The sequence below is a fragment of the Chiloscyllium punctatum genome, chromosome 41 (assembly GCF_047496795.1).
Source record: "Chiloscyllium punctatum isolate Juve2018m chromosome 41, sChiPun1.3, whole genome shotgun sequence".
Taxonomy (NCBI): domain Eukaryota; kingdom Metazoa; phylum Chordata; class Chondrichthyes; order Orectolobiformes; family Hemiscylliidae; genus Chiloscyllium; species Chiloscyllium punctatum.
The window spans coordinates 9,396,022-9,416,694 of record NC_092779.1 but is presented as its reverse complement, the minus strand read 5'-3'; the positions used below and the strand labels follow the sequence as shown (position 1 = coordinate 9,416,694).

The 20,673-nt window shown below is 42.6% G+C and overlaps 1 protein-coding gene across 1 annotated transcript in view; it reads right to left on the bottom strand.

The window, feature by feature from the left end:
• The window catches only part of gad3 (glutamate decarboxylase 3), a 54,754-nt gene extending 37,491 nt beyond the window's left edge, over positions 1 to 17,263 (bottom strand). Inside the window, exons 1-5 of the mRNA XM_072560977.1 lie at positions 17,209 to 17,263; positions 10,271 to 10,423; positions 8,676 to 8,918; positions 3,626 to 3,716; positions 1,390 to 1,502 (exon numbers count right to left, since the gene is read on the bottom strand). Of these exons, the coding sequence (XP_072417078.1) occupies positions 1,390 to 1,502; positions 3,626 to 3,716; positions 8,676 to 8,918; positions 10,271 to 10,423; positions 17,209 to 17,263 (655 nt within the window). The remainder of the gene's footprint in view (positions 1 to 1,389; positions 1,503 to 3,625; positions 3,717 to 8,675; positions 8,919 to 10,270; positions 10,424 to 17,208) is intronic.
• Positions 17,264 to 20,673: the final 3,410 nt, after the last annotated feature.

The following is a 20,673-nucleotide window of genomic DNA, read 5'->3' as shown; positions in this document are numbered from 1 at the left end:
ATTCCCTGGAGTGTCGGAGACTGAGGAGTGACCTTATAGAGGTTTATAAAATCAGGAGGGGTGTGGATAGGGTAAATAGACAAGGCCTTTTCCCTAGGGTAGGGAATCCAAAACTACAGTACATAGCTTTAAGGTGAGAGGAGAGAGATTTCAAAGGGACCTAAGGGGTGAATTTTTCACAAAATGGGTGGCATGTGTATAGAATAAGCTGCCAGAGGAAGTGGTGGAGGCTAGTACAATTACAACATTTAAAAGGCATCTGGATGGGTATATGAAGAGGAAGGGTTTGGAGGGAAATGGACCAAATGGGACTAGATTAAGTTAGGATATCTGGTCAGCATGAATGAGTTGGACTGAAGGATCTGTTTCCGTGTTACCCAGAAGGCAAATTAGAGTCAACCCCATTGCTGTGGGTCTGGAGTCACATGTCAGCCAGACCAGTTAAGGATGGCAGCTTTCTTCCCTAAAGGACATCAGTGAATCAGATTGTTTTTTGTGACAATTGCTTCATAAATTGCCATTAGATGAGCCACTTTACCTTAATTCCAGATTTTTAAAAAACAAATTCAAACTCTACCAGCTACCACATTGGGATACTGACCCTGATTCCCCAGCAATAACCTGGGGACTGTTGTTACTATCAGCATAGTCTTACCAGAACATGGGGCTGCTCTTGTATTACAGAGAGAGAGAATAGGTGGTGATTTAACCTGAGAGATTGAGAAGGAGAGCCTTTCATACTAACTTCAGCCTGTGATGGGAATTGAACACATGCTGTTGGCATCACAGCACTTTGCAACACCAACCATCCAAGCTAAACCAATCCTCAACCTTACGGTTACTAGCCCAGTCACCACCTCCCGTCTGTGCCATGTTGAGAAGGCAATTTACTATAAATGTTTCTGATGAAAGTAATTGTTTTAAGTGAACATGCTTGCCCACCAGACAATGGGATTGACTCTAAATCACCAAACTGATACTTTCATTCACTCTTCAAATGCCTCATGAACTCCTGGAAGACAGGTCAAGGAGTTCAGGTAGTCACAGTCATTCTTCTCAGACTGCACATCAATGCAGGTGGTGGGTAAATACATTTGGATTGTGACTTCCTCCTGGGGAAAATACCCTAAAATAATTGTAGTTACAGTAAATCACCAGAGTCCCTGAGGAAATCACCAGAGTCCTTGAAGGATCGTGGACGTCTTGCTACATTTATTAGAGTTATTTGTTCCGACAACTACTCCTTATCGAATGTGGCTATATAAGGCAAAACCCTCATGAACTCAGTCGGAATGGGGATGAGACCCTGCTGTTAACATCACTCTGCAACACACTTCAGATCATTGAGCTAACTGACTGTCATAATTGTAAGCCTTCTGGCAAATTTACCGGCTAAGAAAATCCCGTCACTTTCATCCTGGGACCATCTAAGCACTGTAGACATTTTCTTCAAAAGGACCTCTTCCATGATGGTGAACACTGGAGCAATTTCAAACGTGAACCTGTGTCAAAGTCATAAAAAGAAAACACCATGGAGACTATGAGGCACTGAAATATTGATAAACTCAATGCAGTTAATCAGCAGGATATTCAGCAGGTAAAGCTATTCTCATAGAACCGTGTTTCAAGCATATTCAAGAACAAAATTCTCAAAATTCACCTCTTGTAGAGATCTGATAATTTGAGAGAATGCATGAGAAAATTACTGCAGGTTTTGGAGCCTCAGCTGAAAACAAAAAAAATGCTAAAAATCACAACGGGTCAGGCAGCATCCTTGGATACAGAGTAAGCTAATATTTTGAGTCTAGATGATTTCATCCTAACTGGACTTTGGTGACATTTTACTGTCTCTGAGAGATAAATTGGAGGGTAGGGTGGGGGTGGGACTGGGGTGAATGTAACTGGAGGGTGATAGGTGGATGCAGGTGCAGGGAAAAAGTGATACATCGGAGGGAGGGTGGAGCAGATAGCTAGGAAGGAAGATGGACAGGTCAAGAGAGTGGTGCCAAGTTGGACCTTTGAATCTGGGATGAGGTGGGATAAGGGGAGATTTGGAAACTGGTGAAGTTGACATTGATGCTGTGCGGTTGAAGGGTCCCAAGGCAGAAGATGAGATGTTCTTCCTCCAGGCATCAGGTGGCTAGGATTTGGTGGTGGAGGATGCTCAGGACTTACATGTCCTTGGCAGAGTGGAGGTGGGGGTGGGTGGGGGGGGGGGAGTTGAAGTGGTTGGCCATGGGGCGGTGATTTTGTTTGTTTGGTGCATGTGTCCCAGAGATATTCTCTGAAATGCTCCGTGAGTTGGTGCGCTGTCTCTCCAGTGCAGAGGAGACCACATTGAGAGCAACAGACACAGTAGGTGAGGTGTTTGGACGTGCAGGAAAATCTTTGCTGGATGTGAAATTAGGGCCTTGGATGGAGGTGAGGGGGTAGGTGGGTGCAGGTTTTTGCACTGCTTCCTGTGGCAAGGGAAGGTGCCGGGTGTGAAAGGTGGGTTGGTGAGGGCATGGACCTAAAGAGAGAGTCATAGAGGGAATGGTCTTTACGTAATGCAGATAAGGGTGGGGAGGATAGTTCCTCCATTTACAAAGCACACACCATCCGAACTGAGAACCATATCATCGCGTCTTCACTTTTGCTGGGTCAAAATTCTGGAACTCCTTCCCAAACTGTACTGTGGGTCAGCTTCAGAGAAATAGACAGCAGTAGTTCAAGAAGGTAGCTCACCACCATCTTCCCCAGGCATTGTTTGGATGGGTCCTAACTACTGACCTTGCCATCAGTGCCCACGTCGTGTGAAAGAATAAAATAAAATCCAGAAGATTGAAAGAAGGTGGTAAAAGGCCACCAAAGAAATAGAGTCAACATGGACGTTTTGGACACACTTTTTAAAGGGTTTATGGCCGTTCTGAGAAAAAGAAATGCGCAAAAAAATAAAAATATGTTAAAAAGAGTGGATAAAATAAAGATCCTGTTGAGGGGATGTGCAACTTTCACTTATGCAAAAGTGAGGAATGCAGATGCTGGAGATCAAAGTCTAGATTAGAGTGGTGCTGGAAAAGCATAGCAGGTCAGGCAGCATCCAAGGAGCAGGGAAATCAATGTTTCGGGCTAAAGTCCTTCATCAGGAACGGAAGGAAGAAGGGAGCCTCTGGGGTGGAGAGATAAATGGGAGGGGGGTGGGGCTGAGGAGAAGGTAGCCAAGAGTAGAGAGAGGAGGAGAACTTCTTCAAGGTAGGCATTCTTGCAAGAGGATTCACTTATGTTGAGAAAGACAGTGAGACAAAGAGTGAAGTTAAGTAAGAGACTTACGGCTGCAACAGTTATTAATGTTTTCAATGTTATTCCTATTTGCAAAGCCACGTAACAATATGATGTTAAAAAAAGAATCACTGAGGGTGCTGAAAATCTGATTTGCAAAACAAAAGCAACAGAAAGAGCTGATGAAACTAGTTTGGCAGCATCTGTGGAATTTGGAAAAAGATTAACATCTTCGGTCACGCAAAATTAAGTTTGTCTTTCTCATTGCAGATGGTGCCGGATGTGTTGAATATTTTCAGTGTGATTTTTTTGTCACAAATATAATAATTTCCACTCCTGATTTTGCTTTCTTGATTTTGCTTACATGTTTGTGTTCGCTGTAGATGTCAGCCATTCACCCACCAACCCGATCACGTCCAGTCCACTTGAGAGCTGATTGAAAAAGCGAGGGTGGCCTGCACAGGGAAAGTATGTAGACATTACTCGTGATGAAATCTCTTTCCTGATGTATCCAATCGTCCTGCAGAAACCAGCCGCCTGTGAGTTGCGGCACTGAGAGTACACTCAGTCCCACGAGCTGCTGAGTGGCTACATCAAGTTTGGCCCAATGGGTTGTCAAAGAGTTGCACGGTTTTCAATAGGACTGTATGAGAGTTACAGAAGAGGAACTCAATGGTTTCAGGCAATTGAGAAAGTGAGTGAGGATGTGAGAGGTAGACTCCACACCAGCTAGCTGTGCTGTTGTAAAGGCAGCTGAAATTGTATGATGACCTCAGATGGTCCCAGATGGAAATTTGACTTGCTAGATCATTTTTTTGCATTTAATGAGAATTAGAGTCCCTACTCTGTGAAAGCAGGCCCTTCAGCCCAACATGTCCACACCAACCCTCCGCAGAGTAACCCATCCATACCCATGCCCCTACATTTACCCCTGACTCATGCACCCAACCTACACATCCCTGAACACTTTGGGGTAATTTAGCATGGCCAGTTCACCTAACCTGCACGTCCTTGGATTGTGGGAGGAAACTGGAGCACCCTTCAGAAACCCATGCAGACACTGGAGAAGGTGTAAACTTCACACAGAGAGTCAACCGAGGCTGGAATTGGAGTCAGGTCCCTGGTGCTGTGAGGTAGCAGTGCTAACCACTGAGCCACTGTGCCACCCACTGAGCCACCATGAGGCTAAGATTTCACTGAAATGCAAGGAAATAATACTGTAGGTCTAATTTTGATTCTAAACAGACATTTATTATGCAAAAGAAATGAAGGTCAAATATAATAAACCAAGGTATTTACAAAAACTTTGAAAGATTTTGAAGCATTACTAAAAATGTAATTCCAACACCATCACTTTACAATGTTCAAACACAAGAGAGAATTCCTTTCTCTACCACACCTATGTTTGCTATATCTCTATCTAGATTTGTCTTAAGTTTTTTTTTCAATTCCCAGTCTTGAGACTTTGATGACCTCTTCCTTGAATATTCATGCAACTGAGTGGAAAAATATAGTGCTGGAAAAACACAGCAGGCCAGACAGCATCTGATGTTTCAGGCATAAGCCCTTCTTCAGGAATGAGGCTGGTGTGCCAGGTGGGCTGAGATAAAAGGTAGGGGGGAGAGAATTTGGGGGAGGGGCGCTGAGAATACGGTAGGTGGAAGGAGGTGAGGGTGAGGGTGATAGGCCGGAGAGGGGGTGGGGGCGGAGAGGTCAGGAAGAAGATTGCAGGTCAAGAGGGCGGTGGTGAATCCGGGGGTTGGGACTGAGATAATTTGGGGGGGGGGGGGAAATGAGGAAACTGGAGACATTCAAATGAACATCCTTACACTGATGTAATTTATAAGCTAATTGTTCTGAATTATTCTGGATTAGTGGTGCTGGAAGAGCACAGCAGTTCAGGCAGCATCCAAGGAGCTTCGAAATTGACGTTTCGGGCAAAAGCCCTTCATCAGGAATAAAGGCAGTGAGCCTGAAGCGTGGAGAGATAAGCTAGAGGAGGGTGGGGGTGGGGAGAGAGTAGCATAGAGTACAATGGGTGAGTGGGGGAGGAGATGAAGGTGATAGGTCAAGGAGGAGAGGGTGGAGTGGATAGGTGGAAAAGGATTATTGCCGTTGCTAAGGAAGAACTATGTTTAACATCTAACTCCATCTAGGATTTCTGTCAACTGAAACAAAAACTTCCTAAACAAAATAAAAATCAATTCCTGATTCATCTAACCAAAGGCAGCTAATTATAGAATCACGACAGCACAGAAGCAGGCCATTCAGCCTACAAAGTTCCCACCCATCCCTGCAAACCTAGATTTCCCAAAGCTAATCCACACATTACTAGACACTACGGCCAATCCACCTAACCAGCACACCTTCGGACTGTGGGAGGAAACCCAAGCATCTGGACAGAAACCACACAGACACAGGGAGAACATGCAAACTCCACACAGACATAGTTGCCTGAGGCTGGAATTGAACCGAGCTTCCTGATGCAGTGAGGCAGTAGTGCTAGCCACTGAGCCACTGTGCCATCCTTGTTCATTAATGTTTATCTATCTGCTTGTAAAGCTCGTCCAATGTCATTACATTCCCATTATCTATCATGGACCTCTCCCTCTCTCTCTCTCTCTCTCATGGTTTAAAAATGCTCTTGGTTGCACAAATACTGACAAGTTAATAATTAAACTTTCTCAGACCAAAACCCACATGTCACTTGTACAAAATCCAAACTCTTAAATAAATCTAAAAATAAATATATCATACAACACAGGTTTTGAGTAGGCAGAGGTGGGAACTGCAGATGCTGCAGATTAGAGTCAAGATTAGAGTGGTGCTGGAAAAGCACAGCAGGTCAGGCAGCATCTGAGGAGCAGGAAAATCGACGATTCAAGCAAAAGCCCTTCAGCAGGAAAGGGCTGATTCCTGATGAAGGGCTTTTGCCCAAAACATCAATTTTCCTGCTCCTGGGATGCTGCCTAACCTGCTGTGCTTTTCCAGTATCACTCCAATCTTTATACAGTTTTTGAGTAGGGCACTGAGTGGGGAATCACGAGCAGTTGTATGTTCCAGTGTTGTCAGAACTTGGGAGGGTGTCCAGGGAGTTAGTAGATAGCTAAATGCTGGAGTTAGGCCTCAAATGAAGCCCTCAGGAATTCAAAAAAAGGGGTAGGTGAGTGGCTGTATGTTGGAAGAAACCAAGAGGAGCTCAGAAGAAGGCTGCAAGCATTAATACCTCAGTACAGCTACAAAGAGATTTGAAAATTCCAGAAGCAGTATTTACGAGATGCCATTCTACAAGATTGGAGCTCAGAGAAAATTCCAGGGGCAGTTTTAGCTTGGTCAAGCTAGTTGTCAGTGAAGAGCTCGAGTTATGCACATGAATCAGTATTTGAGGCTGATTTTAGAGTCCAGGGTATACAGACCAGGGAAGGATGGTGATTGACAAGAATGATAGCACTGATAAGACAGTCCATGATGGACTGGCTCTTAAGAGAGACTTTCAAGGTGAGATTGGCAAGAGTGAAGGATTGTAATCTCTTGTGATGTTTTATGAGGTTTGATGATTTAATGTGTCAATAACGTGTGAGAAGAGAGTTGATAAGAAATTTGTGGGATCTGTCTCATTCACATTTGCTATTTGATGTGTAGGATATTCAATGACAATATTTACCAGATATTAAATCTGGGTTTTTGACATAAGTTGACATGTATTGTAGATTGCATTACTGTTAGATTAGATTAGATTACAGTGTGGAAACAGGCCCTTCGGCCCAACAAGTCCACACCGACGCGCAACCCACCCATAACCCTACATTTACCCCTTACCTAACACTACGGGAAATTTAGCATAGCCAATTCACCTAACCTGCACATCTTTGGATTGTGGGAGGAAACCGGAGGAAACCCACACAGACACGGGGAGAACGTGCAAACTCCACACAGTCAGTCGCCTGAGGCGGGAATTTGAGAATGGAACTCTGGCGCTGTGAGGCAGCAGTGCTAACCACTGTGCCACCGTGCCGCCCACTAACACCTTGCCGCCCACGAAATGTTCTAACATTTTCAGAAAAACTACTATAGCTGGTTCAAAATTGTGGAATATTGTTTTCTTAATAAGCCCATTGGATCTCGCAGTTTGAGATAGTGAGGACCGCAGATGCTGGAAGTCAGAGTCGATAAAATGTGGAGCTGAAAAAATGTAACAGGTCATTCAGTAGTGGAGAGTTAACCCTTTCAAGTACTAACTGTTCTATACAAGGGATAGCATTCCTGGGAAGGAAAGAGCTCTGGGAATAGGCTGGAGCAGTTTTCTCCAGAAAGCCCTGATCGAGGTCTTTATGATTGTGTAAGGAGATCGCAGCGTAGTTGTTACGTTTATGTTTTCACTTGTCAGTGGCCACAGCGGCATCATCAATGTACGCTCGTCAGTAATGGATCCAACAGTGCATTCACCAAAAACCTCTTTATCCAGAGAGTAGTTAGAATGAGGAATTAGCTACGACAGGGAGTAGTTGAGGTGAATTGTAAAAGTACATTTAAGAGGAAATAAGGTGCTGAGGAAAAGAGAAAAGAATTGAGAAAAAGGATATGCAGATAGAATTAGATGAAGTAAAGTGGGAGGATTGTCGGCCACAAACACCAGCATGAACCTTTCGGGCTGAATGGCCTGCTCTGTGCTGTCAGTACTGCTGTAAAAGCCCCGGGAACACATATTCAAATTCCACCGCAACAACTGGTGGAACTTAAATTCAGTGAAAAATGTGTGCAATTATTAAGTTGGTATTATTGATGCTCACCATAACAATGATGATCAATTGTTGTAAAAAACCATCTAATATCCTTTAGGTAAATCTACTGATCTTACCTGGCCCACATGTTTTCAAAATCACAGCAAACATAGTTGACTCTTAACTACCCTCTGAAATAGCTTAGTAAGATGGCGTGGTGACTCAGTGGTTAGCACTTCTGCCTCACAGCACCAGGGACCTGTGTCCAATTCCAGTCTCGGGTGACTGTCCGTGTGGAGTTTGTACATTCTCCCCGTGTCTGCGTGGGTTTCCTCCGGGTGCTCCGGCTTCCTCCCACAGTCCAAAGACGTGAAGGTTTAGGTGAGCTAGCCATGCTAAATTGCTCACAGTGTTCAGGGATGTGCAGGCTAGGTGCATTGATCAGGGATAAGTGTAGGATAATAGGGTAGGGGAATAGGTCTGGATGGGTTACTCTTCGGAGGAAGGTGTGGACTTCTTGGGCCGAAGGTCCCGTTTCCACATTGTAGGGTTTCTATTCTTTGAGAAAAGAAGAGCAAGGCACTCAGTTTAGGGGCAATTAGGGATGGACAACAAGTGCTGGCCTTGTCAGTGACACCCAAATGCCATCAAAGAGTAAAAACCAATAAAAATCTGGAACAGAATCTTTGTTACCTGTTTTGACTCCATATTTTAATGTATCTCTGCAGTCGACCAGGATCTGTTCAAGAGATTCTGGCTGATCAGGCAGCTCTAGAGTGAAACCCTCCATTCCTTTGAGAAACTGGTGGGGGTGGTGGAAGTCCAGTACCTTTGATGTCCTGTCGAATGTTTTTCTGATGTAATTCAGCAGAATTTCAAAGACCTCCATTAAAAACCGCATGGTTTGCTCCTCACCATTATTAGCTGGCAGCAAGTCTATGAAAACATTTTTTTTTGAAAAGTAAATATTCATTTGCAATGAAATAGGTGTAAAAGGATTTTACAAAGCTGGTATCTGCAGAATGTAAAAACAAAATTGCATTCAGTCGTTAAATCAATAGCCACTTATCTATTGATTGAATTTCCTCAGCTAAATGACAAAGTGTTGGTTTTTGAGTAACTGACAGCAAAGAGCAGGCTGTGCTTCAGTGGTATCCTCAGGTGAAGTGCAGCATTCCCACAGACTCCAGGGAATCACTGGTCCCAGACCATCCAAAAATGGAGGAGAAGCATTCGGGAAGGCATCAAGCACCTTGTGATTTGCCCTCGGGATAAAGCAGAAGCCAGGAGAAAACAACGCAAGGAGCACGCTGCTTCACCAATGCCCAACCCACCCCTTCCCACAACCACCTTCTGCCCCAAGTGTAACAGATTCTGCGGAAGCCACCTACGGACTCACTCTGAGGGTGGGAGAAAGTCATCCTTGTCTGAGAAGGACCACCCATAACGATGATCGGCATTCAGCAGAATCAGGAGCAAGTCATTGATGACTGAGATGAGAAGGAATTTCCTCAATCAGAGCATTGCTAATCTATGGCATTCCCTACCCTAGAGAGTTGTGGAAGCTCGGCCGTTGAGTGTGCTCAAAACATAGATAAATGGATGCCTAAATTCTAATGAGATTGAGGCTATAGGGAAATTATGCAGAAACCGATGGGCAGCCATGATGTAGTCTAGTGTCAGAGTAGGCTTGAAGGGTTGATTGACCTTCTGTCTGCCCTGTGTGTGTAGAGAAGAGCCTCTGCTCTTCACTCCTGAAGGTTCTGTCTCTAACCTTTTGGCCCTGTTTGCTAGGCCTGGCCTACTCCCACCAGTGTAAATAGTTTTTGTCTATCTGCTCAATTAGCTCCAACTAATATTTTGAAAACTTTAACTAAACTATTCCTTCTGTTCTTATTACTCTGTTTGGAGCATTTTCTTCTCTGGTGACAGAAATATGTTACTAGATTAGATTAGATTCCCCACAGTTTGGAAACAGGCCCTTCCGCCCAACAAGTCTATACCGACCTTCTGAAGAGTAACCCACCCAGACCCTTTCCCCTCTGACTAATGCACCTAACACTATGGGCAATTGAGCATGGCCAATCCACCTAACCTGCACATCTTTGGACTGTGGGAGGAAACCTAAGAACCCGGAGGAAACCCACGCAGACACTGTGAGATTGTACAAACTCCACAGACAGTCATCCAAGACTGGAATCGAACCCAGGTCCCTGATGCTGTGAGGCTGCAGTGCTAACCACTAACCACTAAGCCACCGTGCTATTGTAAAAGACTCTACATTATACCTTTTGCAAAAATGCTGGAGAAATCTGCTCCATCCTGTTCAGTGTGAGACTCTTGGTTGTCCTTATCCTGCCACAGACTGGAGGCTGGTGGAGTTTTCAGAAAGTCTGGATTCACGTCATTTTGACCATCTCTGGACATCCTTTCCAAGAAACCTACAAAATTACAAATGAACGTAATTTTCAGATTGTAAATCTGCTCTTAAATCTCAGTCCAATTCTAAGTGCTTTACAGCCCGTTATAAGAACATAAGAGTTGGCTATTCAGCCCTTTGAGCCTTTATTGAGAGTGTGGTTGATTATTTGACTTCAACAAGGGAGGGTGCTCTCACTTATGTTCCTTGGCATTCAATGGCGTTACTGTCACAGAATCTTCTCCTATCACATCCTGGCAGTTGCCAGTGACCAGAATCTGACTGGACTAGTCATACAAGTGACTCCCTTGTCCACCAGCTACAAGGCACAAGTCAGGAGTGTGATGGAATGTTCTCCCATTGCCTGAATAGGTGCAGCCCCAACAACACTCAAGAAGTTTGACACCATCCAGAACAAAGCAGCCCCCGTTAGATTGGCACCACATCCACTCCCTCCACCACCAATGCACAGGAGCAGCAGCGTGTACCATTGGCAAGATGCACGGCAGAAATTCACCAATGATCCTTAACAGCATCTTCCACACCCATGAATATTTCCATGTAGAAGGATAAAAGCGGCAAAAACATGGGAACACCACCATCTGCAAGTTCAAGACAATCAAGCGAAGCATCATCCTGACTTGGAAGTATATTCGTCATTCCTTCTGTGTCATTGGGCCAAAATCCTGGAATTCCCTCCCTAATGGCATTGTGGGTGTTTCTACACTAAGTGAACTGCAACAGTTCAAGAAGGCAGCTCACCATCACCTTCTTAAGAGCAAAAAGGGATAGGCAATAAATGTTGGCCCAGTCAGTAATGCCCACATCCTGCAAATGAAAAATAAGAAATCCCACCATTTTCCTGCACCATGCCTTTGATGGTTTAGGAATCTATAAATTTTGTCATGGATTAGGGCAAGCTTCTTCTTTGGTCTGTTGAGATCTTGTGATTTGCTTAAAATAAACAATAAGAAATTTGTTGCATTGTTGCAAATATATCCAGGTAAGGTGAGTAATTCTATGGGCTCTGCTTTTTATGCTTGATGCCTTTCATGTCACTCTCCTGACTGACTCAGACTGACAACGCCCAGGTGACATAATCGCAGTGGGCCATGCTAATCATATACTTCCAGACATTAACATTACAGACCCACATACAATAGGTCACTGTCTTGATTATACTCAACGACTGAGGGTCTATGGCCTTTTGGTGTGAGTATTCTTAGGATTCACCACCTCCTCAGTGATGATATTCCTCCCTATCTCAGACCTAAATGGCCTGCTGTTTACTCTGAGGCTGTATGCCCTGGAACTAAACTGTTTCCCTCCAGCTCCTCCAGTCAGGTGACACATCTTTCCTGCATCTACCCTACAGAACACTGTTTGATTGAATGAGATCATCTCTCATTCATCTGAACTCCAGAGGGTATAACCCTAGCCCAGTCGATTCAATGTCTTTTTGTCGGATAATCCCTCCATACAGGAATTAATTTGGTAAACCTTCATTGCAAAATCATTAGACAATTAAACATTCCTCAAGACAGTGACAAAGTCCTGCTCACTCATTGGATAGAAACAACTGGTGGTGGTTTAACCCAAAGATCGCCATGCCTCAGTTATGGGGAAAGGTTCCAAAGGAGAGCCCTTCAATGGTAACCTCAGCTAGTACAGGAATTGAGCCCATACTCTTGGTCATAGTCAACACTGTACACCAGCCATCCAACTAACTGAGCTAACTGACTCCCATTGCTAGGTAAGGTAACTAAAAATGCAGACAATGCCTCAGGTATGGTTTCACTGAGGCTGTGTAGAATTGCAGTACGATATACTTATTCCTACATTTAAATCTTCTTCTAATGAAGCTCAACATACTGTTTGCCTCCTTACCTGCTTCCTGGTGCTGTATGTTTATTTCCAATGATTCAGAAACAGGGTTAATCAAAGTCCCTTTGAATTTCAACACTACCCAGAACCTCACCACTTAGAAACACAGAAATATAGAATTTTGGAGCAGGAGTAGACCATTCAGCCCTTCAGGCCTGCTCCACCACTCAGTGTGATCATGGCCGATCATCCAAATCAATCCCCTGTTCCCTCTTTCTCTCCATATCCTTTAATCCCTTTAGCCCTGACAACTATGTCCAATCCTTCTTAAAAACATTCAGTGTTTGGTTTCAACTACTTTCTGTGACAGTGAATTCCACAGGCTCATTGTGCTTTGGGTGGAGAAATTTCTATCCATTTCAATCCAAAATGGCCTATCCTTACACTGTGACCCCTATTTCTGGACCTCCTGGTCATCGGGAACACCTTTCCTGTATTTATCCTGAGTAGGTCCTGTTATAATTTTATAGATTTCTACAAGATTACCACCCCCCTCCCGTCACCTCCCCCCCCCCCCCCCCCCCCATTCATTTAAACTCCAGTGAATAAAGTCCTCGGATTTAAGAAATACTCTTTATTTCTATTTTTCTGAATGAAGTGAATAACCCTACATTGTATTCCATCTGCCAAAGTTTCGCTGACTCACTTAGTCTCTCCAAATCTCCATGCAGTCTTCCCAATCTCCTCCTAACTCTTGCCTTTAAAATCAGCTTCAAATGGGGTCATCCCACATCCAAACCATTAATATTTATTGTGAACAGCTGAGGCCCAAGCACTAATCCTTACTGATGAAGGGCTTTTGCCCGAAATGTCGATTTTCCTACTCCTCGGATGCTGTCTGACCTGCTGTGCTTTTCCAGCACCGCTCTAATCTAGACTCCGATTTCCAGCATCTGCAGTCCTCACTTTTGCCTAATCCTTACTGTATCATTACTGTAGCCTGTTAACCTGAAAACAAACCTTTAATTCCACTGTCTGTTTTCTGCATGATTAGCAGTTCTCAATCTGTTTTAAATAAGTGTGCTTGAAGTGTTGTTTATAATGTAGCAAACGCAGCAGCCAATTAGTACATATCAAGATACTACAAACAGCAATGAACAGCAACCCTTTTGTTAAACAATGCTTTTTGAGGAGTTTATACTGGCCAAGAGACCAGGAAGAATTGCCATGCTCTTGTTCAAAATGTTTTAGTGGGATTTTATGTCTATCTGAAAAAAAAGATGGAACTTCCTTTATCATCTTTTTACCGTAGGTCAATCTCAGGATAAGGTCATGTTATGGAGATGTTGGTGTTGGTCTGGGATGGACAAAGTCGGAAGTCACATGACACCAGGTTACCTGATGATGGAGCGGTGCTCCAAAATCTTGTGATTTCAAATTAACCCGTTGGACTATAATCTGGTGTCATGTCACTTCTGACTTTGTCAGGATACGGTGTTGACCATTTGGGACTAAGAGGAAGAGAGATTTCTTTGCTGAGTGAGTGGTGAATTTCTTCGTTCTGTGGGGGCTGGTGATGCTTTGTGGTTGAGCATGATGAAGACAGAGGTTGATTGGTCTTTATGTACTGAGGGAAATTAAGGGATAGTGCTGGAGAGTGGATTTGAATTTCAGCCATGATTGTGTTAAATGGTGGAGCAGACTCGAAGACACAATGGCCGTCACCTGCTTCTGTTCCTTATGTTCTTTTTAAACAAATATCAAAACATTCAAAGCTTTATCATTTATGAAATTTCCATATCTTCATATGAGAAATGTCTTTGCATCTGTTCACTAGAGAAAGATTTTGTTTTAAAGTGAATTCTCAATGGCAACAACCCTAACTGTCACTCTAGCTAGTCTGGTTACAAATGACCAGAATGTTGCATTGCTAACCCAGTCTGATTGTCATTCCAAAGAAGAGTTGCATTGGACTCAAAACTTTAACTCTCTCTGTCCACAGATACAGTTTTTAAATAAAACCTTAAGTCACCTCAGGAATATGACTTGAAAGAAGTTCTGGGATTTACATATTAATGAATCAAAACCTGCAACCTATTCAAGTGATTAAAAATTTAATAGCAATCTATGTTTGTTCAATACGTCACACCAGTTGTGTTACACTTTGATCCTTTACTATAAATTATGTGTCCTATGATCCTGCCCCACTAGCTATCTGATGAAGGAGCAGTGCTCTGAAAGCTAGTATTTCCAATTTTGGACTATAAGCTGGTGTTGTGTGACTTTTAACTTTGTCCACTAATACTACCAGACCTGTTGAGTTTGTCTAGCTCTTCCTGTTTTTATTTTAGTGTCATAGTGACCAGGTTATTGCAATCATCTTGCTTGCATCGCCTATAGCACGTGAATTCTAACAACCTAGCTTTGACAATTAATTATTGTTTACTGACAAACCGCTGTCATCACAGGTGTTGTCAGGTTTTGAATCCTTCATAATGAAGCACATGTTTGTCAGCACTGACAAACTTGCCGGTCCAGTCTATTTCCAAGACTTTTAAAACAAACCAATTGATGAATCCACAAGAGACCTGCCCATCGCTAATCCTGGGAAATTTTTGAAATATATGAAGTATGCGCAGTTTAGAGAAAGTTTAAGGCTTTGAAATTAACAGATTAAAGATAATACATTGGATGTAATTGGTCATGTTCATGAAGTTCTATTATTGTTCTGAACCAACCTTTCCGACAAATTAATTTTAATTGTAAGGAAAAAAGTCATAATATATTTTTGTACAAACCATTTGAGTGATTCAAATTGCCAAAAAAATTACAAAATCATGACACAGAACCTAATGATTACCAACAAAGAATTTTACAAGTTAAATTTATGGCAGTGAATTATGAACGGGCAATCCATTCTTTTTTTAATGTAAAACATACTTGCTCTTGCGTCGTAGGGAATATGGATGATGTGTTTGTTGGTAATTCCGATATGATGTAAGGGAAAAGAGTGTCAATGTGGAACTGAAGATACAAACACAGAGCAGATCACAGAGGTCAATCAGTACCCCTGCTGAAGGCAGATCCTGTTGAGTTTTCATGAGAATCTTGCAACTTTCAGGGATATTTTTTAAATTCAGTTCAACATAAAAAATGCTCCTACTATGGAATTTTCTTTGTCTCACCATGTACAAGAACTCAAGGACTAGGGTCATCACATCAAAGCCATGCGGTTTCTGTGTGTTAGCCCGTGTAACATATCATGCAAAGATTGGGTTGTTTTTTTGAAGGCAGACACCTTGAAGTTTATTTACAATGCTAACTACTTACTTGATTGTGACACACATACGTAGCCTGGAATCTGTTGTTACTGATATTACATATACCTGACTGAATGAGCACATTACACTGGCACCATTATACATAAAGGGTGACTATAGATGAGGTGGCAAATATCACAATGTATTTAACTGGCCTAAAGGTACTCTGCAGCCTGGTCTGGAATACATGCCATCATGCAACCCAGTCAGTATCTATCCTGATCTTGTGCTTCAGCATCACTTTCCTACCCACTGCCCATATTCCTTGACTTCTGGAGACACCAAAACTCATCAATCCCCCCTTTAATTATATTCAACCATGGGCCTTGACCACCCTCTATCATTTCAAAAATTCACGGCTGCATGGATGAAGAAAATTCCCCTTACCTCAGATCGAAATGTGCCCATGTGTTCTGTATTGCCTGACCAGGTAAACCAGCCTCTCAATATCTATCAGGACACGTCTCTGCAGAGATCATCTCCCAGCCTGAGAATGTCGATCACATTTACTCAGCTTTTCAGAGAGCAACCTCCACACACACAGGCACGCACACATACACACCCACACACAGACACAGAAACACACAGACACACATGCATCCACACACACACAGACACACACACACACATTCACAGACACACACACACACACACACACACACGCACACACGGAGGCACCAATGGAGTGTGAAGATAGGGATAGGAGAAACAAGGACAGGGAGAGGCAGATCTTAGTCAACTCTCCCACTAGGAAGTGGACGAGATTCTCTTTCAGAGTTGGGCTGCGATGAACCATGACAAGGAAGCCAGCTCAACACTAAGGTGAGCTGCCAAACTTCTTTCTGCAGGGACCATGATGTTTCCTCTCTGTCTCTCCTCTTCCCTTCCCTGGGTCCTCACATTACCACATTGCAGAGGGAAGGAGAGGTCAGGGGTCATTTGGATTGCACTTGTCTCCTCATCTGGGGTCAAAGGAAGTGAGGAACTGTTTCAGCATCTTTAGGGATAATGACCTTTGGGCTAGTGGTGCTGGGTGGTAGTGTTCCAGCTTAGTGGACACTATTATTGCTGCTTGAGGTTCATCTGGTTTAGTGCTCAGTGACAATTGTTCACTATGGTCTTAATTCTCTACGTGTTTTAGGCAACTCTGACTGTTTGCAGGTTGAATTAGGTGTAAGAACCAGAATTGGTCATTCAGAATTTCAAGACAGTCATTAATTTTACTTGTGAATTGTGGTACCAGAAGTTTAGATGTTCTGTATAGTTTGATGCCCCAAAGTTACAAAATTAATGCTTTCACAAGTGCTGTTAACACCAAACGATCTGATGATCTTTGAAGTTAATTTTCTGTTCGCTCTGTTTTCTAATTCTGAATAACATTAGATTTGTAAAAATTTCAGCTAAACATGAATCACATCATGAAATTAATCAATTTCCCTCCAAACAATGTACTTAATTGCTTAAACAAAGAAAATGGACTGCAGAAAAAATTACAACTCAAAAAAAAAGAAACAGAATTAATTGCAACTGGCTGTTTTTTCAAATCATATTCCATTACAACAATTTTCAAAAAGGGGACACTGCCTTGATCTGTTCACGTTAACATATACTAATAATCAACTACTCAGGACACTTTCATTTGGATATATATTGAACAACTCACTTGTTGCAATATTTGCAGCCTGTCTCTTCATACTTGGGTGTTCACTTTCTCCCATCAGCAGGTAATACCTGGGATTTAGTTTGAAAGCTCTTCGTTTATTGCTTTATACATGCAAATTTACTGTGCCATTATACCCTGGCAGCCAATCCAAGCCTCTCCTTCATGCACTCATTAATCTCTTGGTAGAGACTGGAGCAGGTAAGATCCTGTGATAAATTTCTGACCCCACTCTGCTGCCTCCAGCCTGTGTTGAAGTAATTGAGAATGAGAATAATTGCAAATGGATGCTTTCCCACAATTGCCCAGCGGGTGTCACCAAGCACACTAAATGTAGCCTGGCTCCACATTCAACGAGTTGCAGTTGAGGATAGAATTCAGGGAAACAAGAGAAAATTGGAGCAGGAGAAGGCCATTCAGCCCTTCTAGCCTGTAGGTAAGTTGGAGAAAGAACTTCTGAATGAAACCTGATCATTTGTGGTGAAATTGCATGTATGTATATCTGTGTGTGTTTGTCCATGTGTGTGTATGTGCGTGTGTGTATCTGTGTGTGTGTGTGTCTATGCGTATCTGTGTGTGTGCTCCTGTATTATGTAGACACGTTCAGGTGTACGTGTGAAAGGTATGTCTTTGTGTGATGTTATGTTTGTACGCATGTGTTTATGTGTTTGTGAGCGGGTTTCATATCTAGGCATGTGTTTACGTGTGTGTGTGTCCATGTAGTTGTGTATGTGTTTGTGGGTCTGGGTGTGTGTGCCTGTGTATCATTACATATGTGCGGGTGAATGTGCATTGGTATGTTTATATGTGGGTGCGTGTTTGTGCTTTTGTGCATGTACATGTTAGTATGTGAGTGTGTGCTCGTGAGAATGTATCTGTGTCTGTCTCTCTGAATGTCCATTCCTGGCTCCAAATCTGATGAAAGGCCATTGAACAAAATGAGAAATTTGTTTTTCTCAATAGATAATAGCAGACTCACTGAATATTTCCAGTACTTTTTTAAATTTCACATTCCATGTCTTGAATGATTTAAAGTGACTACATACTTTTTCTTTTGTATTATAAATTGGAAAGTGGAAGTTGGAAAATGCCATGCAGCTATAGAGTATGGGAAGTGGATATTTTTATTCCGTAACTTGAAGATGAAATGGGATTGTGTGGGCTAGACTCTAGCAATGGAGGACTCATGTGATTTTCAGAGTAGTGAGGTGAATACATTGTGGGACACTGTGACACCAGGAGCCTTTGAGTTAAAGAGAAACTGCTTAATGACAGCCTTCAAATTGGTTCAAGCTGCTTTGTGATACACGTCTGTAAATGCAATGCAGCCAGAACATTCAGAAACCTGTAAACAGAAACATCTCTCCCAATCCTTCTTTGTGTAATGAAACAATGAAAAAGCTAGAGACACGAAAGAAATAAATCTAACTCTGATCTGCTTTCGAATGTTTGCTATGACCACAGCATGTCATCATAGAACAGATGAGCTCAACTCTGATCTAAGACAACAAATGGATCAGATTTTCTGCACTCCCACCACATCCAGTCATGAAAACTAGTGGATAATTAAACAGCTCACTGGGGGGAAGAGGCTCCATAAATATGTAGTTATAAATACTGATATACTTATATAAGAAATGATTTATCTGATAAGTGTGCAATACAATACTTTTCACTGTATCTTGGTACATATGACAGTTATAATTCAAATCAGATCAAGATCAAATCCATCCTCAATGATGGGGAAGCCAAACATATCAATACAGGAGATAAGGCTGAAACATTCACAGCAATCTTCACTCAGAAGTATCAACTGGGTGATCAATCTTAGCCTCCTGCAGTGGTCCTCAGTATTATTGATACAGGTCGTTCTTGTATAATGCACACTCCATCAATGTGAATTGGCTATAATATGATTAACAAATTATGGATGCTGTTCAGATAATGTGAACTTTCTATTGAACAGGTATAACGATTTTCCATAGCGATCCAGGTCAATTCCTGGAATGGCGGGACTACCTTACGCCGAAAGACTGGTGCGACTGGGCTTGTATACCCTTGAGTTTAGAAGACTGAGAAGGAATCTGATTAAGACATATAAGATTATTAAAGGATTGGACACTCTGGAGGCAGGAAACATGGTTCCGCTGATGGGTGAGTGCCGAACCAGAGGACACAGCTTAAAAATACGGGGTAGACCATTTAGGACAGAAATGAGGTGGCTGGGTGGAATGCTCTGCCCCAGAGGCCAGTGGAGACCCAGTCTCTGGATTCATTTAAGAAAGAGTTGGATAGAGCTCTCAAGGATAGTGGAATCAAGGGTTATGGAGATAAGGCAGGAACAGGATACTAATTAAGGATGATCAGCCATGATCATATTGAATGGTGGTGCAGGCTCAAAGGGCAGAATGGCCTACTCCTGCACCTATTGTCTATTGTCTGTTGTCTATTGTCTAATCTTCTACAGAATGATTTTCCAAGTGATCTCCTACAGTGTGATTTTCCCTAGTGATCTTATGCAGAATGATTTCCCATAGCGATCTTCTACAGCGCGATTTTCCATAGCGATCTTTGACAGTGATTTTCCATAGCGATCTTCTACAGCGCGATTTTCCATAGCGATCTTTGACAGCGTGATTTTCCATAGCGATCTTCTGCAGAGTGATTTTCCATACTGATCCTCTACAGTGCAATTTTCTGTAGTGATCCTGGACAGATTGATTTTCCATAGCGATCCTGCACAGAGTGATTATCCATAGTGATCCTCTACAGTGCAATTTTCCATAGCGATTCTCGACAGATTAATTTTCCATAGTGATCCTCGACAGATTGATTTTCCATAGCAATCTCCTACCGAGTGATTTTTATAGTGATCCTGAACAGAGTGATTATCCATAGCGATCCTCTATACAACGATTTTCCATAACAATCCTCTGCTGCGTGATTTTCCATAGTGATCCTCGACAGTGCGATCTTCAACAGTGATCTTTTACACCGTGATTTTCCATAGTGATCTCCTACAGTGTGATTTTCCATAGTGATCCTCGACAGTGCGATCTTCCATAACGATCCCCTTCAGCGCGATTTTCCATAGCGAACCTCTACAGCATGATCTTTAACAGCGATTTTCTACAGCGTGATTTTCTGTGTGATCCTCTACAGCCCAGTTTCCCATAGTGATCCTCTATTGTGTGGTTTTCCATAGTGATCTCCTATAGCGCGATTTTCCATAGCGATTCCCTACAGTGCAATTTTCCATAGCGATCATCTACAGCATGATTTTCTATCACGATCTCCTACAGTGCAATTTTCCATAGCGAGTTCCTACAGCACGATTTTTATTAACGATCATTGACAGAGCGATTTTCCATACTTATCCTGTACAGAGAGTTTTTTCATACTGACCCTCTACAGTGCAATTTTCCATAGCGATCCTCTAAACTGCGATTTTCTATTGCGATTCCCGAC